Raw genomic sequence first — 27,661 nt, forward strand, 5'->3', positions numbered from 1 at the left:
TCTAGACTTATCAAGTAAAAGTCTTCTCTGGGAGCTATGCTTCCAGTTTCAGAAAGGATAAGGAATGACTTACCAAAAACTCTTGGGCTGTTTTGTGAAGTTGAGCAATTCCTGATGAAGGTCCACAGTACTCCACTCACTTATTTGTGTGGGGGTACCGCACACTGTTCGCAGTCTCACACAGCACATGTGTGGTTTCCTTCTCCTTCTAAATTTAGGTTACAACCATTATGATACCCCACCATATTTTGAAGTGTTAATAATATGGTTTGGACAGAGTGTTTGCATGAGTCATTTTATTGCCTAATTAAAGCAGCATTGATGATATAAAACTAGGAAATCAATGTAATCTCCATTTTATCATACTAAGGTACATTGGCCATACCTGTTCATTATTAATCACCCCTCCCCCCTACTTTTTTGTGCCTTCAGAGGACTGCTTAGACCCAATGTGTTCCAACCATGGCATCTGTGTAAAAGGAGAATGTCACTGTTCTACTGGCTGGGGAGGAGTTAACTGTGAAACACCACTTCCTATATGTCAAGAGCAGTGCTCAGGACACGGAACTTTTCTTCTGGACACTGGAGTATGCAGCTGTGATCCCAAGTGGACAGGATCTGACTGTTCAACAGGTGTAGTGGAGTTAATTTCCTTCTCCTTCCTCTACTCTTAAATTCTAACTATTCCTTCCTTAAGGTAGTGCTTCTTAAAATGTGATCCATAAATCTTTGTGAGTCATAAGGGGCTTCCAGGTATGTCCTAGGTTAGTATTTTACCGCATTTTTATTTATAACATGCTGTTACCTGTTTTATTCATCTTGTTTTTCATTGTAGGTCTGTGCTTGAATTTCTGTCTTCATTTTGTATTCTCCTACAGTTATTTAATACATTCCCAAGTCTCCTACTGTCAGTTCTGTGCAGATTATTTCAAATTATATCTCTCCCAAACTCAAATAATCTGGCATTTCCAACCATCTGCGAAATATTTCTACTGGGTGTCCCATCACTTAAAAACACAGCTTAGCCCAGGAACTCTATCCCATTTTACATATTGCTATATTGCCACTCAATTGCTATTCCTACAATATTGCTTTCCTTTTTTCATTCCCTACTCTACATCTTCTATGGTTTCCCATTATCTGTAGATAAACTAGTCTATGATCAAAAGCCTACCACAAACTATTCCAAAAATCTTTCTCCAGCCTATCTTCTATTTTTGCTTCCTGCATAAATCCTTCCTTTGCCAAAGTAATCTATATGCTCTCCTTACCCTTAGTGAACCATATTTTTTACTTCTCTCCATGCCTTTTCCTCCTCATGAGATACTATTGTAGTTCCACCTAGTGAAATCCAACCTGTCCACCAAGACTACCTATGATTTTGGCCATTCCATAAAATGTTTGCTGATCACGTCAACAGGGATCCCCTGAATTTATTTATTTATTTATTTATTTATTTATTTATTTATTTATTTTTTGTTTGAGATGGAGTCTTGCTGTGTCACCCAGGCTGGAGTGCAGTGATGCGATCTCAGCTCACTGCAACCTCCGCCTCCCAGGTTCAAGTGATTCTCCTGCCTCAGCCTCCCAAGTAGCTGGGACTACAGGCACGTGACACCATGCCCAGCTAATTTGTTTGTACTTTTAGTAGAGACAGGGTTTCACCGTGTTAGCCAGGATGGTCTCGATCTCCTGACCTCGTGATCCGCCTGCCTTGGGCTCCCAAAGTGCCAGGATTACGGGCATGAGCCACAGTGCCGGCCAGGATCCCCTGAAATCTTATCATGCACATTGCTAAAGAGCACAGAAAACATTGTGATGTAGATATGTGTGCACATGGCTTGTCTTTTCACCTGAATTATAAGCACTAAAAATAACGAGTCATTCTTTATACCATTTTTCTTATCTTCAAACCATGTACTCATTAAATAAGTAGAATTAATAAGTGGTAACTCTTAGAAAGCCTCTGCCTATGAATTTTGTTAAAGATATAAAATGACGTGGTAAGCAGGAAGGATTGAAGCACTGTGGGACTTTTTGTACCACTGAATTAGCTCATGAGCTGAAAAGTCTGTGATCCTACATTGTAAGGAAAGAGGAGGATTTCTCTGTTAAGAGGTTTAATTTTAGAATAATAATTCACCGCAGTTCTAACAATACTTCACTGAAATTTTGTTGCCTCACATAGGTGTAATACAGGAAAGAGGAATGCATTTTACAATTTCAGAAAATGATCAAAATGCTAAAAGCAATCTAATAACTAAGATGAAAATCTTAAAAACTATATATATCTATATCCTTATATACACATATAACCTTTATGTCTAACAAATATACATGTGCCTGCTAAGTTCTTGGCATGGTGCTTGATGCTAGGGTTATAGTAGTGAACAAGGTGGATGGGGTCCTTGCACAAATGGATCCTACAGTTTAGTCAGAGAGACATTTAACAAGTTAGAAAAAGGTTACAAAGGGAAAGTTTCTGGGTATTATGAGACTGTACAGTAGGGACCTAACTTGATTATTAATTTACTTACTAAATGTTATTGAATACTTTCCATCCTTCCATGTTTCAGATGCCATATCATGGCTTAGAACTTTAAGTTTAAAATGATAATATTAATGTTATTGTTATTATAGCAAACACATAATAATTATTATGTATTAGTCACTATTGTAAGCATTGTACATATATTAACTCACTGATAACAACTCTATAAGTATGATAATTATGCCTACTTTACAGATAAGGAAAGCAAGCCACTGAGAGGTGAAATAACTTGCCCAAAGACAACCATATACCTTCTGGCTTCACAGTTCATATATTTCACCACTATACTGCACTGTCCTCCAGAAATTTATTATCTAACTCACCACGTATACAATTGTATCATTGTTGGACCATGTCCAGGGTCATGTGTCACAGAGCACAAAGGAGGGAGCAGTAGACTATTTTTGTCAGAAGAAGCCTTACAGTAAGGTAAGGTTTGTAGAAGTCTTAACATTTGAATTAACACCAGAATGATGATTGCATGTTTATCACATGGACAAGAGAGGAAAGAACATTTCAGGCAGAAGGAGCAGCTTAAACAAAGAAATAGAGCTATGAATCTAAATGACACATTTGGGGACTTGCAAGCCATTGGGTATAGCTATAGCCTAGGAGTGCAGAAGGTGATAAAACTGGTGAGATGAGCAGGGGCTAGAACTAAGGGAGTTTTATTTACACACTATGCTGAGGAATTTGCATTTCTTCTTGACACAATAGGAAAGCATTAAGTGATTTAAAACAAACCGCCTTTGAGATAGACCACTGAGAAGACCAATTGTAGCTGAATGATATAAGGAACTAAGAGACATGTGCAATGTGATTATTGGAGTAGTCACGGAGCATGATGGTGAGAAGGGCCTGAATTGGAGCTGTAGTTGTGAGAATGGTGAGGTGGAAACAGACTAGAGAGGAATGACCACGGTAGATGTAGAGAAAAGAGACAGGGTAACTGCTTTGGATGACTAGGTAAAAGTAAGTGCCACCAACTGAGAGAGAAAAGACATAGGCAGAAAAGTGGGTTTGGGGCAGAGGGGCCAGCTATGGTGAGCTCAGTTGTGGACACACTGTGTCATAGGCATCTGCAGAAGATCCCACTTACATATGGCCAGCGAGGGGTTGATAGTCAGGAATGAAACTTAGAGAAGAATCCTGAGCTAGAGACAAATATTTGGAACATAGTTGGGACCACAGGAAGGCAAGCTACTGTCCAGGGAGAGTGTAGAAAATGAGAATGAAGAAAATCAGAACCCTAGAGAACACCAACATTTAATGTCTTTACTATGGTAGGTTGCTTTACAGTGAGTCAAAAGCTTGCCTCTTTATATATGATTTAATAAATACATATTGATCAAACAGTGATTCTGAATCATATAACTGCTCCTTCAGATCACTCACATCCTTTATGTGCCCTTCCTGATGCCTCAGAATTAGATAAAATTCCTGGTAATGTACTACTCTCCAGTTGCATAAATTCAAATGTTTGTACTTCCATTGAGTTAACATTAAATTCAATGTACTGAGAGTTTCTCTTTCCCTGCCCATTCCTACTCCCTAACACACAAAGATATGCACTAGTCCTGTTGGCCAAGAAGAAAATCACAGAGGGGGAGGAAAAGGGTAATTATGAACATGCCTGTATGTTGCCGCCTCCTTCTCTCTCTTCCAGATGAAGTACCCTAAACCCTACCCCACTCCTTTCTCACCCCAAACAATCCTTAGCCACCAAAACAAATGAAATGAGAAAAAAAATGATAGCCCTATAGAATATTAGATCTGGAAAAAAGTGTAGATATCTGATTCAATGTTCATTAAGTGTTCCTCTTCCATCCACCTCAGCATCCCTATGGATTTTAATGCACTGAGACACAGAGAAGTTAAGCAGTTTGCCTCACAGTGTGAGACTACTGCACTAGTCAAACCTCCTCATTTACTTGTTCATTTGCCTAACATTTCTTGAGCCTGAGCCCCTATTATGTCTCCGACAGCATATGAGGCAATAGTATACAAAGAAGGATGAAGCATCTATAGTTGGGGAGACAAGTGTGAATAAAGATGAAAATACCTTAAACTAATTGCTAAAAGATAGAGAGAGAGATACAATGTGCAAAGAGTCTTTAACATTAACTGATGGTTGAGGAAGTGATCACAAAAGACCACAGATCATGAAGGTCTATGTATGCCATGCCTAGGAGCTTGGACTTGACCCTGAGGACAATAGGAAAGCCATTTAAGGTGTTTAAAGAAGGTAGTGTCATGATCATGCTTGCATTTTAGCAAAGTCATTCTGTAAGTGGTTTGCAGAATATAGTCAAAAAATGATGCAAACTTGATATAAGGGAATTTAAGTGTAGATGGAAAGGAAAGGACAGACATGAGAGGGGCTAGAAAATAGCACTTGGGGCTGGGTGCAGTGGCTCACACCTGTAATCCCAGCACTTTGGGAGGACAAGGCGGGCAGATCATGAGGTCAAGAAATCGAGACCAGCCTGGCCAACATGGTGAAACCCCGTCTCTACTAAAAATACAAAAATTAGCCAGACATGGTGGCGTGCACCCATAGTCCCATCTACTCGGGAGGCTGAGGCAGGAGAATCACTTGAACCCAGGAGGCGGAGGTTTCAGTGAGCTGAGATCACACCACTGTACTCCAGCCTGGGCAACAAGAGCAAAACTCCATCAAAAAAAAAAAAAAAAGAAAAAGAAAAAAGAAAAGAAAGAAAGAAAATAGTACTTGGTGACTATGTGGGTATAAGGGGAGACAGGAATTTTCACTGACTCCATGATTTCTATATTGGGAGACTGGATGAATGGTAACACTACTAACTGAGATGTGAAATATTCATCTATTAAACAAATTTTCATTGAATATCTTCTTTGTGCCATCTGCTACACTTTTGGGATATATCAGTGAAGAAAACAAAGATTCCTGCACTAATGGAGCTTGCAGTCTATCAGGGAGAGACAGATGGTAAAAAATGAACAAGAAATATATGAGTTTTTTAAACATGAAGAAACTGAGAACCAGAAAGGTTAAATAATTGGTCCAAGGTCATAGACCTGGCTAATTGCAAACCTGCCAGAAGAAACCAGGTCTGCTGATTTTATGTAATGTCTAGCATTCTTTTCAGCCCTCAGGCCCTACTCCTGCCAAAGGAAGGAGGAAAAGTTAGACAAGGAGACAGAACTCAGGTGAATAGATTAGCTTGCTGAAAACGAGATGAAGAACATCAAATACCAAGTACATAAGTGACACATTTTTGTACAGAGGTCTGGACCAAAGCCACATTCATCCATTCTGGACCACAAAGGAAAAAGATCACTAGAATCATCTGTTGTTCACAGAAGCAAAAGGGTGGATAGGTATGACCCAAAACTCAGCAACCTCTCAGGCAAAAGGCTTCCTAATAAAACTAGCAGATTGAAAAATAAGGGAAGGAAATGCCTTCCAAATCTCTAGTGTCATGGTAGGAATAGTCCTTCTGTGATTTTTAAGCTCCATAAAGGTTGTTCCCACAGAGCATATTTCACATGGAGATGATCTCACTGTGCAGACTTTTAATTGAGTGTGCTCAGTACAGGAAGCAATTTAACATCTGATTCTTATAATGGATCATGTCATTTCAAAGGTGGATATGCTCCTTGCCATTGATCATTTTCTTCCACTAAGCACATGAAGCTTAGCTGTTAGCATGTTAACTGTGCTGCTCTGATACCAGGGGGACTATAGTGAATGGTTTACTGATTATTTTCAGTCTGTATTTCTAAGTACATTGAGTATTGTTAGCAGCTCTAAAATGATATTTGATATAGGCTTCTTTAACCTGATGATCTCATGGCACTTCACAAAGGTTAACTCATTCTTTAAAAATATCTGAAGAGGAATACAATAGGAGCTTGTTATACTGTGCTTTAGATTTGGATATACCACAAGTCAAATGCTCCGTTAAAACATAACTCCTTATCATGAAATCTCAGTAATACATTTAGCCTATTCTAAGGGTATTGGCCCTAGGCTCTGAGATCAGCACTGTACAACGTGTCTGCTATATTCCTTTTGTAAAATCTGACTTATCCTGGTCACACAGTCTTTGAAAGGGAGCATAAAAGCAGTTTAGAACTTTGTATTGCTCTCTTCTTGATGAAACCTCCTCTGAACCACTCCTTCTGTCATTACTTGCAAATAACTGACAGCAAAATTTATAAGTGATAAGCATTTAATAGGGAGGTCAACTCTTGTCCTTTCTCTACTACAATCCCCTCTTATTACGCTGTATCTTAGAAGTGGGTTAATCAGCTGGAGAGATGTGAAACATTAGGCCTTGAACATACTATTTGCTATTCAGCAGAAATCATATAAGGTATTTTCATGATGTGCCCCTTCTAAGGAAGGTTAGTTCCTTAACATGTCAGAAGGCTTTGTTATAAGGATATTTCTTTTTACACTATCCTATGACATGTATCTACCTTGTCCATCAGAAAGATAACAGTATATGTGTGGGTGTGCATGTATTCACACACAGTGACCTTGAGTAACTTAATTTCTTTTAGTCTTAGCCACCTCATTTGTGAAATGGTAGAAGATTAGCAAAATGGCCCTTGAGTTCTTTTGCAACACTGAGATTTATGATTATTAATGCTGTATATTGAACAATTGACACTGATTATGAATGGTTCATAGATTTAGTTCATAAACTCTCTTGAGTTTATTAATTGTAAATAGCTTTGTTTTCATTATAAGGACATCCACATTTCGATATATAGACTATGTTATTTGAGGATTTCCCTTTATATATGGAGATACACATACATACACACATAAACACATGTATGTGTATATATCTTCATTATAACAATGTCTCATTATGTTTTGAAGTGTTCCCTAATGGATGATGATATGAATCTACTAATAAAACAGATAATTAGAGGAGGAGGTTGTAAGAGGTTTATATAATTATTGTTGCTAAGGAAACTTTCCTTGATTATACAAGTACCATATGCTTTAAAAACATTATTAGTTCTCCCGTTTATTGAAAGTGCCAATAATCAATATTTTTCATCTGACTCTACATGTCTAGCACATATAATGCATCACTTTCCTGCAATTTCCAGGAATTTATTAGGTCTTGTGAAATGATTCATGTGTACACAGTGTTTTTTTCCTTTACACATAACAGTTACAGCAGACTCATACATGCCATTTGTTAAAGAATCTTTATTCAAAATGTAATGCACACACCATGAGGATAACTAGGGAGCTATTCATCATGCCACTGAAGGGAAAAGTCCACTCAAATATAAGGTATCCAGAATTTAGCATCTTCATCAGTAGAAAAAGAGACAGTTAATGTCACCATATTAGGAACCTAGGATTGCAGATACATTCTTCCCTGCAGCTCCCGACACACACTTGGGTTTCTTAGAAATGGTAACTGAGTTCTCAGAAAAACAAAAGTTTCTATTAGTTAGCAACAATGTTAATACTATCATAATGCTACAAATTCCCTGGACTTAAAGTTCATTTCTGCAGATTATATGGAGCAAGAAAAAAGTTGAAATATAGATAGTCACAGAAATATGATAGGAGGGTTTATAGTGCTTTTTAGTGGATAAAAGACAAAAAGCTTATGCCTAATTCATATGTAGGTTTCATTATCTTCATCTTGATATTCAAAGTATGAAGACCTGTGCTTGCATTTATTTTAAAATAATTCTTTTTCTACTCAGTAAAAAAATAAAAGATAAACATTAAGGTAACTCTGATTTGATTGGTTGAATAAAACAAGCATCTGCATAAAACGTGGTAGCTATTTCATTAACATTACAGTGAGATTAAAACATTAACTCTAGATTATTGAAGTAAATGAAATTCATTGGTGGCACTAGAAATACAATTCACAAGCATCCTTAAGACAATTCCAAGTCAAATTAAGTATGTAAGACTGAATCTACAGAAATATCTTTGGGAGGTACATATGAAATGGAAAAAAATCACACTATTAGAGTGGTATTGTAGCCATACATTCGACTTAGAGATGGTTTGTCACCCCAGGCCTTTTTTTGCCCAAATAAAAATAGAAATTAAACCACAAAATAATCTCAGATCCAAAAATTCTTTATCTTTATACAAAAGTTCATTTAATGGCCATAAGACTTTACACACACACACACACACACACACACACACAGAGTGATTTAAGGTTGCAAGGCAATTTAAAGCACATCAAATATCAAATGTTTCAAAAGACATCTTTTACATTTTTGTTCTGAGACAATAAAACCACACATGTTATACCATTATTAGCAGGCAACAATGCAACATATAGTGAAACTTTTGACAATTTGACAAGTTTGAAGTAAGAGGTAACTTTGCAGCTGCCTCTCTATAAATCTGAACTATACTAACTGTTCCAGGACACTAAAGCTTTAAAACTATTTTTCAAACCAGAGACATATATTTAAATAAGATGGCAATTGTGAAGCAAGAAAATGTAAGTAAGCCTGAATGCGGGCTTATTTGCATAAAGTACAGTAGAGTAAGAATACATTTGGACAGACCAATGGAAATGTCAAAAGAAAACAGGTAAATCTTGTGTTTCATTATTCCCCTTCCTTAAACTCTTATTCTGAATTCCAGATTCATTGACTATTTGTCATTTTTCTCAATTCATTTTTAGCTATATGAAGTGACAGTAGATCCCAAAAGGAAGTATTTACAGGTTGTGTCTGTCCCTGTATATGAGAGATCCTATAGAGAAAGTGTCTACCACTACAGCTTTCCCTGCTGCCATGGAAATTCTCTGACAGGGGAGGATAAAGTAGAAAGACTCTATGGTGGAGATGGCTGAGAGCGGTTGAAAGAAGCCATAATTCAATTGTGCAAAAATTAGTGGCCATGGGGAAGGATCAGAATAAATTGTCCCAATCTTGTGTTCCAAAATCAGATATTTGGAGATATAGAAGAGTACCCCATATACTCACCCCAAATAAGCTGAATGATACTATTCCTGTAATAAAAAATATCCTGCATTTATATGATTGTTTTATTTTTTTTTTCTCCAAATACATACCAACGTTTTTTATTTCATCATTATGGCCATGATCCAGGGTCATTATTAGAGTTTGGATTGCATACTGAGCTTTGATGATACAAAATACCTACAGGACTGTTCCAGAGATTTGATTTACATATGTATTTCCCTGAGTCATTAGAGAGAAGGAGAAGAGGGATGGGAAGGACATAAATTAGTTCTTCAGTAAAGAGTGAGGACAATAAATTTTCACTTAGAAACTTGCTAAGGTCAGGCTCATAGAGACTCTGAATGGGTAGTTGAGTCTGCTATAAAGAACTTGACTTGTACCCCAGCTACCAAATTTCCAGTATCCTAGCAAAAATATTTCATTAGTCTCATAACACCCACATGGTGTAAGTAGGGTAAGTAATAGTTTCTTCATATTAGAGTTGAATGAACTCCTTTACTTTGAGAGGAAGGGCAAATTACTTTATCGTGTATGCTTCAGAGTTAAGGCCACTGGTAGAATTCACACCCCAATATCCTTTCTTAAAGATCAGTATGGGCCGGGCACGGTGGCTCATGCCTGTAACCTTAGCACTTTGGGAGGCCAAGGCAGGCGGATCACGAGGTCAGGAGTTCAAGACCAGCCTGACCAACATGGTGAAACCCTGTCTCTACTGAAAATACAAAAATTAGCTGAGTGTGGTGGCACATGCCTGTAATCCCAGTTACTTGGGAAGCTGAGGTAGGAGAATTGCTTGAACCCAGGAGGCAGAGGTTGCAGTGAGCCGAGATGGCGCCACTGCACTCCAGCCTGGGTGACAGAGCAAGACTCTGTCTCAAAAAAAAAAAAAAAATCAGTATGGATTTTTTTTTTTTTTTTTTTTTTTTTTTTGAGACAGAGTCTCATACTGTTGCCCAGGCTGGAGTGCAATGGCTCAATCTTGGCTCACTGAAACCTTTGCCTCCCAGGTTCATGTGATTCTCCTGCCTCAGCCTCCCAAGTAGCTGGGATTACAGGCACATGCCACCACACCTGGCTAATTTTTTTTGTATTTTTAGTAGACACAGGGTTTCACTATGTTGGCCCGACTGGTCTCGAACTCCTGACCTTGTGATCTGCCTGCCACAGCCTCCCGAAGTGCTGGGATTACAGGCATGAGCCTCTGCATCCAGCCAGATTCATTATTTTTATACTACTTGGGACTTGCTGAGCTTCTTGAATATAAGAACCTATGTCTCACATAAATTATAGAAAAATGTCCGTCCTTATCTCTTTGAATCTTGATTTTCCCCCTTTTGGTATCCTTTTGGAAGTTCCCTTAGACTGTCCATCCCATTCTAGCCTCCATGTATTTTACTCCATTTTCTTAGTTACTATCTCTTTGTTTCCCTTTGTTATCATATAAGCAATTTCTCCATATTTATCTTCTAGCTCACTAAATCTCTCTTTAGCTATGTTTATTGTAATGTCTAACCCTTTTATTAATTTTTTTATTTCAATGATTACTTTTTGTTTCTAAAATATTTACTTAACTTTTTAAAAAATATGCCCCATTGTTTTGGGTAATTTTTTGCTTCTTAATTATATTTTTGGTTACATGAAACATGATTATTTTATATACAGTATCTGATAAATACAGCATATGAAATCTTTGTGGATCTGGGTCTATGATTTGTTACTTCTCTGAACTCTTGGATATGAATTGCATTCTTGTTTTTGGCTTTTTTAAATTGTGAGCTCAAATAAGTTGGAAATCTCTCTAAGTCCTGTATGAAGAAAGTATTCTTCTGATGAGAATTTACATCTGTTTCTGTCATGAACCTGCCTACACTACAAATCAGCATAAACTTTAAAATATCAGGTTGCATTTTTTTGGGCCAAATAAAAAGTACAAATACAAACCCTAAACCCACATGAAACCTGGCTAGTGGCCATGAAGTCTCAGAGGAGGCTTGATATTTAACACCCTCATAGACCCAAGCCTGAGACAGATCATTTTCTTCTAGTCTGTCTCTGCAAGGTACATTTTCTTCTACATTGGATATATATCCCAATATATATCCCTAATCTTGCACAGGCCCAAGGTAGCTAAAATTTTATCTCACTCTGGACCCTCATGAAATCTCTGGGTCACTCAAATCAGCAGATGACCCATGTCCTGGCACAGCTCTGACTCTCCATATAATCTTGGGCATGTGAACCACTATGGGTCTCAATTTACACATCTGCAAACTATTTGTAACCCAAATTCACATTTCAATTCATTTTTAGTAATAAGCATTTTCACTCTAAGTGGATAAAACAACTTAAGTTCTAGTAAAATTAAGAATGTAGTCTACTAAGCTATGGGTAACAATATTAGATCCAGTTCCACAAAACTAGAAGAGCTTATTCCATGCTAGCAAAGAATGTCCTAAGAAATATTACTCAAAAGACATTTCAGGAACCATAGCAAAGCCAGTGAGGTTAATAGTGGAGTCAAGAATAAGTAGTTTCAACAATCAAAACAAACTTCCCACACTTCTCTGCTAGGTTCATTCATTTTTTTTCCTTTTTTACCAAGAAAGATATTGAAGGTTCATTCATTTTTTAAATTGAATTCTGCATATCAAGCAATGAAAGTTAAGGCACTTTAAATATGATTGCCTACTTTCTTTTCCAACAGTCTTCTTTATGTTCATTTCTTTTTTTGACAGACTTGTCATAATCATAGAATATTGACAATAGATGAGATTTTAGATGTCACCTAGTTCTGCCCATTCCTTTTATAGATGAGGAAACTGAGTTCCAGAAAGGCTGAGTGACTTATGGATAGTCATATAGCTCATTAGGCATATAGTTAGTATGAAAAACAGGTATCGTGATTTCTGGTTTATATCTTTTATCCAATATACCATTCAGAGAGCTGTCTATAAATTTAACAGATTCTACCCGTTGTCAACAGTTCCACTGAATCGCTAGAAAGCTGGCAATGAGCATATATGGGGAAGGATCCAGGACCTTTTTCTTGACTATCAGAATGTTATAAAAGTTGTCAGAGATTCAGCATGGAAAAATTCAGACAGAAATGAACTCAAATCCCAGGCCTGTTTCTAAGTTACTGTGTTACCTTGAGTAAGTTGCTTGGATTATCTGAGCCTATCCTGTAAAATAGGGAAATAATTAGTATTTTGTAATATAGTTGTAGGGGTTAAATGAGATAGCATATGTGCAACACATAGCATGATGCTTTTCCCATAGTGGGCACTAAATTATAATGATAGATTGTAGCTATAGTTGGCATTGTATTTCAATTCTCATTGTGAAGACACATTTCAAAGACAAATCTTTTGTGAGTAGAAGATAAATTAGTAGAAGATAAATCTCAAAGAAATTCATCTTTAAACACTGTAAAGCTGAATTAATTTGAAGGAGTATGAAAATTCTTTCTACTCCAAAGTCTTTATGTTCTTTTGTCACTACCCAAATGGTATTTTTCCTGTGTTTGCAGAATACAGATATATGCTTTACTGGAAAGTCAGCTAAAAAGTAGCTATTCTGCCTCTTCACTACCTTTACTTTGAGCCATACTATTTATTATAAAATCACATTCAAGGAAAATTTACATTCCTGATGTGTCAGCTAAGATTATAGTTCAGTGATTGGAAATACCTCCCCAAGGGGAAAAAAAGAGATAAACAAGATAGAAGTATTATTTTATTTTAGGCAAAAGAAATCTAGAGGCAGGCAGTCCAGGGTTTGTATGGTGACTTCAGAAAGAAAGTTCTTCCAGCTCACCACTGTACTGTTTCTAGGATGGAGCCCTTACCCCTATAGCACACAGTGGGAGCCAGTGCTCTCTAGCTATTACATCCTCACTATAGGCAAAATGAAGAAATGACAAGGCAAAGGGACTTCTCTACTTTCTTTTAAGAAGACCTCACGGAAGCTACTGCCAGAAACATTCACTTACATTTTATCAATCGATAACTTAGTCATGTGAAAACGCCTAGTTGTAAAGGAACTGAGAAATGTAATCTGTATTTAAGGAAGTCATGTGCATAGCTAAGTAACGTCTAATTGTACTGTAGCTTTCTAACTCCCTCTTAACCAACACAAGAGGGCAAAATGATCAATTATGTGATTCACGGTGTCCTCAAGATAAAGACAAACCCATAGCTCAGTGAAAATAAAACCTTTATTTTCATTGAAACCAATGAGACACTTCTCCTTTAGCTCCTCTTCAAGACTTGTATGGAAAATTAATTAAAATATCTCCTTATTGATTTTTATATTGATTATATTAGGAAATGATATTTTGGATATATTGGGCTAAATAGAATATATTATTTAAATTAATTTTAATAATAAATTTTATTAAATAATTTTTTTTTACTTTTTATTGTGGCTACTAGAAAACTTTAAATAATATATGTGGCTTGCACTTAAGGCTCACATTATATTTCTATTGGGCAGCAGTGCTTTAGCATATGGCAGTATCAAGTTTAGCCTGGAAAATATAACTACACATATATTCCAAATTAAACTGATTCTATTCCAATACCAAGGTAACTGACAAGTTAACTTGCAGTATGAAATTATTGACAAAGTAGATTAAATATGGAGAAGGTCTACCAAAAATGATTACTTGAGTCTTAATGTAGCAGACTAACAATCCTTTTTGGCAATAATAAGACAGCAAGGGTAACCATTTTAAATCTACTTCTAGTTTATGACAATAAAATCGTATCCAGGAAATATAAAAGAATAAATATATTTATATTTCCTAAGACAGGAGGAGCATCAATTCATTAATACTCAGAGCTCTACACAAGATGATAAAGAATACAAATATGAAATGAAAGAATAATTAAATACCTAATGATAACCTGTTTCTTATATAGAATATAGGCTGGAGAAACTCAGGCTTTCAGTTTCTCAAGAAGGAAACCAGCATATGCTTTAGATAAAATGTCTAATAAAGTAATAGGTTGGTAACTTGGATAGAGTAGAATTTTAATGTCATAAAATGAGTTAGACACACTCTGGGTCCAGCCAGCCAGAAGACCTATGGAGATAATAACTCTAAACAAACTGGTAAGGATTAGAGTTTATCATTTAGAACAGTCTTTGAATATTTCTCCAACCATGAACTCTTCCTCTGATGCTTTATTTAGCTTGTGTTTAAAAAATCATGTGTGCTATATAAGGGAGAATTACTAGGACATAGACAGAGGTGGCTCGGGATCACCAAGCTGTCGGTTGGCATCTGAGCTGCCATGACCTCATTCTCCAAATCCATACCTTGTGTAACTGCCACAGAGCCTGGCCTTTTTAGGGAATGCAACGGCCAAATTCACATCTTCCTACAAGGTCATATTAAATCTGAGGTTTTACTTAGCAATAAGCTTTTCATATATAGACTTGACTCTGATAAAATCCAAATGGCCTTTTCTAAATTTATTTTTGCTAGTCACCACATTAACTTCACCAGAATTTTTTTTGTTTGTTTTTCTCTGCCCATCATTCTTATCAAACCAGATACTATGACGGTAGGACAGAGTGCATATATCCATTTTAATTAGCATCAATTCATCCATAATGGGAGCTGCCCCTCACTTAAGGCACATGAGGGCAGGATTGAAATGGTCCTTGGGACTCAATGGAATGCCCACAGAGTGTTGAAGCCTCTCAGTCCATCACCACCTCTCAGCCTCCTTACATAGTAAATCAAAGTGTAAATGCAAACATAGCTCTGGAACGCTATGCAAAGGATCAAAATAGTGAAGAAATGATTAATGGCTACCTTTTTCAGAATATCCATCTTAAGGATGGGTAGTTAGAGAGGAGAATCTAATCCTAGTAAATAGTCCTATGCAGCAAGTAAAATCTATGTTTGCCTCCAGGCTAGATACAGAGAAAATTTCTCACAGATTTATCCCACATCCTACTATTCAGTACCAGCAGGGTTGGTGTATAAACACATTTTTATTTGTGTTAGGAATTTTCCTTTTGGGTTATTACATCTCCCTCTAAAAGACTGCTTCATGGGAAAGGAACTCACACAGTCCCTTAAGGCTTCTGGTAGAAAGCAATAGGATCCACCACCATTCTGAAATTCAGCTCCCAAGGAATGATTAACTCTACCATAAGGAGCAGGGCATGGATAAAAGTTTAAAGATGATTTTAAAAGGACCATATATCTAAGCAAACTGTGTGCATCTTGGCAGGAGATATACAAGAACAAAGGCAAATCATTTCCAGATCGCTGGGAAACTGAATCAGAACCAAAAGGAAGATCATCCAGTTGTATGAGTCAGGCATTCAGCAGCAGTCCACCTGACATCTGTCAAGTTTTATGGTGGCTGTTGTTTATTAGATAAGTGGAAAGGGAACGAGACAAAACTCATATACGGGAAGATACCTGTGCTAAAAACAAGATTGTATGAGAACATTAAAACCAATCAGAAAGTGCAATACAATAAGAGTGCTCACCTGTGGAATTCCAACCTGGGGTGTTTCAAAAAAAATGTTAGTTATCAAAGAACCTTTTGGTGACTCTAAAAAGTCTATTTTAATAAATACATACACTCAATGGAATTATGTGGTAGGTTGTCTGCTGAAGCTTCTACCTCCATTGGAGTAGCTCGCCTTAATCTGGCAAAGGAAATCCTCTGGCTGTAGAGTTTGTAGACTCCTACTCCTAGGGGTGTATTAGACTTGCCTTTTCTCACTCAGATCATCTGCACTCTGGTAGACTTTTTAAATTTTATTTTTTAATTGACAAGTAAAAAATTGTATGTATTTATGGTATACAACATGATGTTTTGACATATATATATGTTGTAGAATGGTTAAATCAAGCTGTTGAACATAGGTATTACCTCACTGATACGGTTTGGATCTGTGTCCCCACCAAATCTCATGTAGAATTGCAGTCCCCAGTGTTTGAAGTGGGGCCTAGTAGATGGAGCTTCTCTAATTATGGGGTTAGATTTCTCATGAATGGTTTAGCATGATCCCCTTGATGCTGCTCTCGTGATAATGAGTTCTCATGAGATCTGGTTGTTTAAAAGTGTGCAGCCTTTCTCCCCTCCCTCTCTCTCGCTCCTGCCTCAACCATGTGAGATACCTTCCTCCCCCTTTGCCTTCTGCCATGATTGTAACTTTCCCAAGGCCTCCCCAGAAGCAGAAGCCACTATTCTTCCTGTACAGGCTGCAGAACCGTGAGCCAATTAAACCTCTTTTGTTCATAAATTACCCAATCTCAAGTATAGCAGTGTGAGAACGGACTAATACAGTCACACACTTATTTTGTTTTTTCATGCGAACACTTAAAATTTACTCTTAGCAATTTTCAATTATATAATATATTGTTATTAAGTGTAGTCACCATGATGCATAGTAGACCTCTTAAACTTATTCTTTCTGTCTAATTCCTTCTTAATGATTATAGTGATGATTATGGTAATTATAATAATAATACTGTTGCATTTATTGAGCTCTTACTATATATGTGCTTTACAAATATTATCCATTTAATCTTTGGGACAAATCAGTCTTTCCGAAGTATCTTTTTTATAATCCTTTTATTGCAATGTATTATAGAAAAACAAAAACGCATTTTTATAGTATAATGAAAGGGAAAAACACTGCATATGTTAGCTCCCACTTGGAAATTCACAAAGCACATTCCCATATTATAGATACTAAAAAAAGCCCTGTATAAGGAAATCTGTTTACCAGAGTTTCCCATGAATCTTTGATCAGGAAACCCAGTTGTCACCTCACATTTTTAAATATACTGTGCAGATAGCAGTGTTCTTTGGAGTATACTTTAGGAAAAGGTGCTGTAAAATGCTACCTTCATTTTGTAAATGAGGAAATGAAAACTTAGAGAAATTCAGCAGCTTTCAATCAAATAGCCAGTAGGAGGCAAAGGTTTTGAAGCCAAGTTTATTTAATGCTAAAGCCCATACTCATCATTAACAATAATGGCTCAGATAATAGCTATCATGTATTAACTATCTAATATGTTCTAGATGTTTTATGTATATTGTCTCATTCTTATGACTCCTGCAGTGAGAGTACGATTATCCCCATTTTATAAATGAAGAAACTGAGGCTCCATTAGATTTATTGACCTACCCAGATCTAACCAAAGAAACTTATACAGGACTGTCTGCAAGGATGTCGACTGTATTGGTTCTGCTTATGTATCATTAAGCAAATTACCTAACCTCTTGAAGCTTCATTGTCCGTATCTGTAAAATGGGTGTAATATGTGTAAAACCTCTGGCACATAATAGTTATTGAGCAAATAGTATCTATTAAACAGACAGTAGTGAGTTTAACCAAGCCAGTATACTCTAAAATAAGTACATAGTGAATCTTAACATTGGACCTATGATTCATAAAATGGATATATTGCCTCTAACGTAGATTTGAACTTGACATCAATCAAGTTTTTAGGCGTCGTTAGAGAAGACAATTGAGGGGCAGAGAGTAGCAGGCACGCAAAGAAACCCCATTCCCAGTGAGGGAAGATATAAATACTAGAAAGGTCATACCTTTCAGCATGGTGTAATTCAAAGAACAGTGTTAGAGTGAGACAAACTCAAAATTGATGCCAGCCTCTCTCCTAATTAGCTACATGACCTTAAGCAACTCATTTAACTTCTCTGAGCCACAGCACCTCCTCTGAAAACTGGTACTAACACTATCTTGCAAGGTTGTACTGAAGATTAAATGAGATAACGTACACAAAGATTCTAGCCCTGAACCTGGCACTTATTACATGGTAGCTTTGGCCCCCAGGGCTTTACCTCTACCTTCTAGAGCAGCATGTTTTAACCAACAAAAGGAAAATGTTGTATCAATGAATGAGCATCAGGCTCATTCCAGAAATGTGCCTAGTGCTCTCTACAACTTCAAGGGTGGTCTGGGGCGAAAACAGATGATAATTATAGTCTTTTAACTATTAATCCCAAAGTATCCTCAATTGCTGTGAGAGTGGCATGTGTCACTGTGAATGAGCAATCCTGAGAGAATAAAGCAATCAAAAATGCTTTTAAAAGGCAATGAGGAAGGAAGGTTTCCCAACTTCGGCAGCTGATTTACATCTATTAAACTGATATTACCAGGTGCAGATTTCAAATGTAGCTATTTTTTCCCTGTAAATTTCAAGCAAGGTATAAATTGTGTGTGTGTGTGTTTAATGCAAATATCTTATAGATGTATTATAGATACAGTTGGGAGGTACTTCATTTCCCTCATTTTATTCTGAGATTAGTAAAGTAATTCTTAGAGCATACTCTAATGACTGCCTAAATAAAAGTACAAGTAGCATTTGATCTCCAAGCATGTATTTAAAACGGAAAGATTCACACTTGCATATTCATACAGTCAAACACACTATCACAAAGTCAAGCGAATACATGAATACACAAACGCCCAAACACACTTATGCACACGCTCATGTACATGCACCCAATCAAGCAACCCTCATACACTCTCATGTTCTCATAGACTCTTGCACACTCACACATATATACACACTCTCACACAATCACACATATACACACTGTGGCACATTCATGCACACACTCAAGCCCATGCTGACCCACTCATATACACTCCATGCATATTTACACGTAAATTGACACACTAACACATTGCTACTCTTACACACATACACACAATGAGTTTGTTTCCATTTAAAAGGAATATTGTCATTAGTTTGAATAAAAAGAAAATTATTTTATAATATGTCCTCATCCTAAGCTGATGTTATATGCCCACTGAACACTTAAAATTTTATTTACTTAGGTTACATTCTACATCAGAGAGGGCAGAAAATTTTAAAGGCCCTAAATCGTATTCATGCCCTTTAAAAGTTAACGCTATCATTCTGTCTTGAAATACAGAACATCTTTAAACGTGAAGTGCTTTGGGAAAAAAATGTAAAATTTTGTAATAGTTGTAAATTGGTATGTGCACTGTAGAGTAATTTAAAATCATTAGAATGATGCATTTTTTAAAGTAAGTGCTTTGCTAGAAAATGAGTGAAGCAATATCACAGTGTATTAATGGAGCTCAAGACATCTCAAATTGATTTTGAAATTAAACATCCGAAACTGCAACTTGAAAAAAATAATTAGGTAAACCATTATATAGCAATCAAAGAGAAAAAACCCTCTTGAAAGTTAGGAAATTGTATATTAAGAGTGTCAGTCATCCTGATTTGGCAAGAGCAAGGATTGTCAAGGAAAAGAAAACATATGCAACTTAAAGTATTCTTGAACACTGAATCGTGCACGCAGTTTGATACTGTGTTTTGATTTCTAGCTTAGGTATTTCTTTTGCTCAAAAGAAAGACATATCATTGTGAGAGCTTCATTCAGCAAAAGTCTTGCATGTCTTGTCGCTGAAAGACTCGACCTTGTGAGCGTTTTGCAAACGAAGCTGGCAGTTGACACTAGACTAAAGGAAATGGTCAGGCTACGTGTCTCTCCCTCTTTTCCCACCCCTAATGTTAGATTGAACTGTGTGAAATTGCTGATATTCGACCTATGAATGTGATATTTTCACAAGGTTCAATATAATATTTCTAGTTTAACTGGATTTGGGAGGAAAGGGAGTTGTAATTATCTGGAAAGTGGCCTTCTTGTTCTGATACTAGCAGTGTCATGAAAAGTAACCTACAAATAATTTCTGAGACAGGTAGCTAGTTACTTAATTGATAATAATTTATTTGTTTAAAAAATGGAAATAATGCCAATCTGCCATACATAACCCAAAACTTAGTAGGACAAAATTAAATAAGAGGTATGTTTTAAGTAGTCCAAATTACAATACAAATAAACTCAAGTGCATCCTCACCTGTCTGGATCTTTTATTTATTCAGACTATCCTCAGTTGTAAGCTAGCTTACACAAAGCATTTCTCTATTTTTAGTATCAGGGCCAAATACTTTAAAACTGGAAATATCTCCAGTTTTTGCTAAATGCTAAAAACATTCACCTCCAGCCTTCCCTGCATGAGAGGGAATTTGTGAAATCTTTTTCAACATTACAAGTTGAGCATCCGTAATCTGAGATCAGAACTGCTCCAAAATCTCAAACTTTTTGAGCACTAACATAACACCATAAGTGGAAAATTCCACACCTGAATTCATGTGATGGGTCACAGTCAAAATGCAGTTAAAATTTTGTTTCATGCAGAAAATTATTTAAAATATTATGTAAAAGTACTTTCAGACTATGTATATAAGGTATGTATGAAACATAAATGAATCTTATATTTAAACTTGGGTCCCAGGTTTTTTGTTTTTTTTTTTTTTCATTTTGAAACAGAGTCTTGCTGTGTCACCCAGGCTGGAATGCAGTGGCATGATCTCAGCTCACTGCAACCTCTGCCTCCTAGGTTCAAGCGATTCTTATGCCTCAGCCGCCCGAGTAGCTGGGACTACAGACGCCCACCACCACGCCTGGCTAATTTTTTGTATTTTTAGTAGAGACGGGGTTTCACCATGTTGGCCAGGCTGGTCTCAAACTCCTGACCTCATGTGATCTGCCCGTCTCGGGCTCCCACAGTGCTGGGATTACAGGCATGAACCACTGCACCCGGCATTGGGTCCCATTTTCAAGATACCTCATTATGTTTATGCAAATATTCCAAAATCTGAAAACACACAAAATCCAAAACACTTCTAGTCTCAAGCATTGCAAATAAGGGATACTCAACTTGTATCTAGATTTCTCTATTACATGGACTGAACCCAGTCTCTGATGGTGAAGGTGCCTATAATTCTGTTTTATTCTTTTCCTATCTCTTTGGGCCGCTAAGTAACTCCTTCTTAAATGGAATGACAAGATATAATCCACCCCCTTCTTTTAAGTAACTCCTGTATTCTTCGGTGACACAGTGGCGATATTTTAAACATTGTTTGGTTGTGGCCTTAATCAGGTATAATAATTATTTCCATAAGACAAGAATAATGATTTCAGCTCTGGAGAAAACTTGACTCAGGCTCTATGTAAGACAATAAGAACATATTAAACTCCTACTGTGTGCTGAATCCTATGCGTTACATGAATGAGATATACAAACAGAATACTATAGTAATCCATCTAGTCTTTCTAGATAGAAGTTTGACAATTTGGTTATTCACAGCAATTATTCAAAGTAGGAAGGAATCAGGTACATCTTAAGCGTGCAACAGAATCAGAATTGTTAGGTAAATCAGGGTGCATTTGGAGTATTATGTAGGTATTACAAATATTTGTGAATAATTTTTAATTTACATTAGAAAGTTTCTAAAGGCAGAGGAAGTCTAAAAGTATGCTAAAATGTGTATCTAATATCTCCACAAGATGCATAGAGTACAGAATTGACGGAAAGATGCCAAAATATCAAGCGTGTTTTTTGCAAAATTGGGAGATTCTTTTTTTCCTTCTTTACTCTTTTTTTGTATTAAGGACTCAGAGGATTCGGAATGTAGAAAGAAACATAATTTAAAATCATGGTCGAAAAGATTATTGAGGACAGGTTGAGGCCCCCACTCATCCCAAGAAAAGAGAGTTCAGAAGAGAGTTAGTAATAATCTTCAAGTACTTGAAAAGCTATAAGATGGGGTATGGTGACCAGGTCTTCTCCAATTCTTTAAAGAACAGAAAAGAAGTAAGTAATATACAGAGAAATCTAGTTTGGCTAGAAGGGAGAATTTCATGGGGAGAGAGAAAAATTTTAAAATTAAAATAGCTTATGAAGGCATATATGCCATTTCCTCTTTAGAGGATTTGAACAGCAATTTTTCATCTGCCTATAAGGATTTAGGAACAATCCAGGCAGTCTCCTGAATGCAGAAGGGTTGGCTGATTGTACTCTTGAAGTCAGTTCAAGTCCTTTGATTGCATCATTTGTTCCGCACCCACAGAGTAAGTACATGGTGTAACTCTGGCCTCTGAATATTATAGCTTTTACTGTGAGCCATTTTGAAATCTGTTCAATCTCATCTTGATAGTTTTTTAAAATGCAATGGAAAAAGATGCTCGATTCACTAGTTATCAGGGAAATAAAAATTTAAAAATTTAAAAGAGAATTTTTCTCACTCTTCCATATTGACACATCAGTGAAGGGTATTGAGAAACAAGTATACTCTTACTCTGATTGTGGTTGTATAAATTGGTACACTATTTTATCAGTATCTATCAAAACTTAAAATGCATATGGCCTCAACTCAGTCATTTCATTTCTAAGAAGTATTCTAGAGAAATGCTGGTACCTGTGCAAAAAGAGGCATTGTTTGCAATAGAAAAAAGGTTTAGAAACAATCTAAATATCCATTTGTAAAGGGCTAAACTATAGAACATATCCAGACTATGATGGTATGCTATATAACAGTCTAAAAGAACAAGTTAATTTTATATGGACTTAACAATATGTCTTGGAGCTATTTCCCAGTTCTAGAAAAATGTAAACAATGTTATACCATTCGACTTAAAATATACCCACAAATTAGTTGTGTATCTACATGCATTTATTAATGTAAATGTATTAAAAAGTACAGAAAAGTATTTATTAAAGAGATTTTAGGGGTTACCTTCTCACAAAGGAACTACAATTGGCAGCTCAAGGTATATTATTGTTTTATTCATAGCAGAAAGTTTTACAATATGAATTGTATTTTTCAATTCAATTCAATATGCATTAAATCTTTATTAGTTTGTTTTTTATTTATTTTTGTAGAGACAGGGTCTCACTCTGTCACCCAGACTAGAGTTCAGTGATGAGATCATAGTTCACTGCAACCTGAAACTCCTGGGCTCAAGTGATCCTCCTGCCCTAGCCTCCTGAGTAACTAGGACTGCAAGTGTGCTCCACCATACCCTGCTAGCTTTTTAAATTTTTTGTAGAGACAGGATCTTGCTATATTGCCCAGGCTGGTCTCAAACTCCTGCACTGAAATGATCCTTCTGCCTCAGCCTCCCTAAGTGCTGGGATTATAGGCATGAGCCACTGTGCCCAGTCTTGAATGTACTTTTAAGTACTTATAATAGCATGTAATTAAAAACAAACATCAGTAAAACTTAGGAAACAGGTGTGTAATATGGAAATGAAGGCAACTGGTTAAAATAGATGTTTGTGGCATTTGACAAGGAGAAAGAGTGGCCAAATCTAGAAAGAATGATGGCAACAGGGTTATAGAGGGAGACTGAAAATGTAATAGGAAAAAATAATGCTTACAAAAGCAAACAAAAAAGAATTTAGCATTAAATAACACAAAATGTGCTGAAAATATTATGACAAAATATAATGGGAAAAAATAATAGTACAGAAAATATAACAGGAAAAAAATCATGCTTACAAAAGCAAGTAAAATAATTTTAGCATTAAATAACACAAAATATGCAGAAAAATATAAAACTCTATTGACTAATGAATGAGGACTTGTCCTACCAGGTGTCACAATGTGTTATAAAACTTAAGTAAATAAAACAAGTTGGTATTGATGCCTCAATAAACAGATCATGGAAGAGTAGAAAGTCTAGAAAGCAATACAGGTACATATACATAATAATTTGGAGTATGATAAATCAGTAAGGATAGGATGGATAATCCAATATATTCCAGAAAGCTTCATCCCTGTCCAAGCAGTGTGAATGTCTAACTATATCTCTCTGATTAAGTAGGAAAATGAAGGATGGACTGGGAAAAATTAAAGAATTCCTTCAAATAGGAGTAATTCCACAGGACAAAGAAGTTCGAGTGCTACTGATTTAAGTATACTGACATTTCATAATTCTTAAGGTCTGTATTTTTGTTTAAAGATTTTACATTTCTGTGATGACATGAAAGGGAAGGAAAGTTCTTAAGGATTATTATGGCTATGAATGGAGTCTGGGTATTCTTTTCCCTCAATTTAACCCTCTCTTTCATTTCACTAACAGCTTCTTGCCTCTTCTGGTGAAGTTTTAAAGATGGTCTCTTTGTCCCGGAATCTCAGTATTTCTTATAGACTCTAAAATAACTCAGGGGAAAAACTAACTGGTAAATTAGTTTCCTTTCTGGGAAAAAACAAAAAAGAAACATCATTATCATAACAGGAAGAAAAACTTAATTCAAGTCTCCGAGGAATGTAAAGTAAAAATCATAGGGCAGCAGGATGGAAACCCCTAGGTTTCTGGAACTAGTCCAAGCTGAACTAAAAGGGCCTAATGCAGTCATTCATTGATTTAAGAGATAGGATATGTCAAAGGTATTAGAGTTACAACAAGGCAACCTCCAAGGCGGAGGCTAGCCTGCCAACCTTTACTTGATCATTTGCTGCTTGATATTACTGGCAGGAGGGTCAGAAATATTACCTCTTCCCTGCCCCCTTTCCTCTTTGTGTTATATCTAGTCAATTCTCTATTTCCCTCTGCTTCAGCTCCAGTTACCTCAAAAATAAACTTTCTCTGGAAAGTCTACCTTTATTACACATATATAATTTTTCTCGTACTTGGCACTGTTCAGTCTAGTCAGGTATGAAAGTTAGGGAGGGGCAATTAGAAATCCATGTGATCCTTTTGTCTGAAGCCAATTTTGTCACTCCTCTTTAGTGATACCTATTCAGGATTGCCTCTTAGGGCATATGGCAAGATACCAAGCACCTTACATTTTACTTAAAAGAAGGGAACTTAATTAACACCATCCGTAGTATCAGCACTCAAAACTGATACCTCCAACAAGAAATTTTAAAATTATAAAAACAGCCTAAGACTATAAGGATCTTAATAACAGTGGAATTTCATATCCTGGGGAATCTCAGTGGATTCTTCATCTTTCTAAAGATCACTTACCCTTGTTAGATGCTTTTTTTTCCTTAGCACCAAGAGGCAAAAGGAGAGAGGACTCTTAATATACATTTGTAGTCTCCCTTCTTCAGATAGGCACATCTTGGGCAGGTAGTTTCCTTCATTTTTTTTTCTTCTTTGAATTACTGTAGTTCTCTACTGTACATTCACATGAAGTCAATTATCTATGTAAGGTCTTCCACTGATCCATTCTACAGCTATTTACCAAATACTGTGTGCCAGGCATTATGTTTAGATGCTGCAGATACAATGGTGAAAAACTCCAAACCCATTTCCTGTCTTCATAGAACTCAAGTTCTAGAGGGTCCAGTATGTAGAGACCATGTGTTCTATTTCTACTATAGAACCCTACAAAGAACAAGCACACATACACTTGTTGAATGTGTTTCTTAAAACTCTGTAAGAGGACAGATTCTACAGCAGTGTTTCTTAAATTCATAGACATAACTGAGTGCCTGTTGCATATGCGGATTTCTGCCACCACCCTCCCCACAGAAAGCCTAATATAGGGAGTCTGGAATGAGGATCAGAGAGCAGCATGTTTAACAAGCTACCCAGATGATTGTAATGCAGGTATTACAAGGACAACACATTGAGAACACTGTCTCTACTCTTCCTGATAGCTAATTAGTATTTTATATACTTTAATTTGAGGCTATCAACTTTTGTTCAGTCTTCTCAGAACATGGAAAAGAGATGCTCAGCATCTTCTTCATACAAGAAGTACAGACATAGCCTAAAAATGACCATTTTGTGGTTGATTTGGGACTTTTGGTCGTATTAATAGCCAGTTGCTGTGGTATCAATCAGAATAGATATCTGGTCAATTCATCCATTCAGATATCCAATACAACAACTGAGCTAGTAGCGCCATGCAAGCAACATTTAGACATGACCAAAGTCTGGCAAGTCACACCAAAGACAGTTTTAATTTCTTTCCTTATCATAGTGACAAGGATTAAAGAATAAGTAATTTTCATTGAAACAGTTGTGTGTGTGTGTGTGTGACCCCACCAGTGGCTGGTTCAGATCTGAGTGTTTACAGCTTATCACTGCAAAAAAGTGTTTATGTCCTCATCCCTAAAGGAACATAATAACACCAACTTGATTGAGGATGAAATGACATAACATGTAAAAATACTTATTACAGGACTCTAGTAGATGCTCAATAAAAATATTTTCTCTATGACCGAGACTTCATAGAAGTTAACCTATATCCAAAAGTCATCAAGTAGCTGTGATAGAAGTATATATATCTCACTACTAAAATCCAAGACAGAAAGAGAGGAATAAGGACAAAAGCTTAGGTAATTCATGCATTATCATTCTTTTTCTAGGTTACTCTCTAGAAATTGTTAGTTTTTGTAAGATGTTTTGGACAAATTATAACTTTTTGTAAGATGTTTTGTCTAAAAATAATGGAACCTTACTTTTGTATGGCATTGTACTTTTCAATGCTCTTTTGCAATTGTTACTATATTTGGTACAACAACCTTGTGAGGAAATGACTTCACATTTGACAGATCAGGAAATTAAGGCACAAAGAAGATAAGTGATTTGCTCAAATTTCCCCAGTCATAAAGCACGCAGAGTAAATACTAAGTTTCTTGAATTAGTAGTACAGTTCGCCCTCCACAGCCTGTTTAATGACTGAGACCATGGTTGAGTGTCAATAAATGTGTTTGAATTTTAAGTCTTTTAACTCAGGGTTTGAAGTCAAGACACTTTCATACAGGAACACCTGTGATGTAGACATGACATGCTACCTCAACCAACATTTACTTAGCTACTTGACCTGTCATTCTACATCCAAGGTTACATTTTTTTTAAAAAAAGTAAGCATAAATCTTTGTGTTATCATCAAAACACTTTGCTGTCTTCTTCCATTTGTGGGAAAAACAGAAATTAAGAATACTGTTGAGAAGATGGCTTCCAGGCATAATATTGGGTAGTTTATAGTTACTGGCCTGATACAAAATCTTGGGCGTGTTCCTAGCTCTTGAAACATGATCAATTCCTCCTGGTCTCTATCCTTGGCTCTGCCTTCTAGTTACCACTCAGTGCTTTTTTTTTTTTTTTTTTCCAGACGGATCTTGCTCTATCACCCGGGCTGGAGTGCATTGGTGTGATCTCCGCTCACTGCAATCTCCACCCCCTGGGTTCAAGTGATTCTCCTGCCTCAGCCTCCCAAGTAGCTGGGACTATAGGCAGACATCACTACGCCCAGCTAATTTTTGTATTTTTAGTAGAGGCAAGG

General features: G+C 36.5%; 1 protein-coding gene across 1 annotated transcript in view; it reads left to right on the forward strand.

Moving 5' to 3' along the window:
- Positions 1-27,661, forward strand: part of TENM1 (teneurin transmembrane protein 1) — a 497,338-nt gene that overhangs the window by 221,244 nt on the left and 248,433 nt on the right. The window contains exon 9 of the mRNA XM_037988761.2: positions 433-633. Coding sequence (XP_037844689.2) covers positions 433-633 — 201 coding nt within the window. The remainder of the gene's footprint in view (positions 1-432; positions 634-27,661) is intronic.

Source organism: Chlorocebus sabaeus, chromosome X (assembly GCF_047675955.1).
Source record: "Chlorocebus sabaeus isolate Y175 chromosome X, mChlSab1.0.hap1, whole genome shotgun sequence".
Classification (NCBI taxonomy): domain Eukaryota; kingdom Metazoa; phylum Chordata; class Mammalia; order Primates; family Cercopithecidae; genus Chlorocebus; species Chlorocebus sabaeus.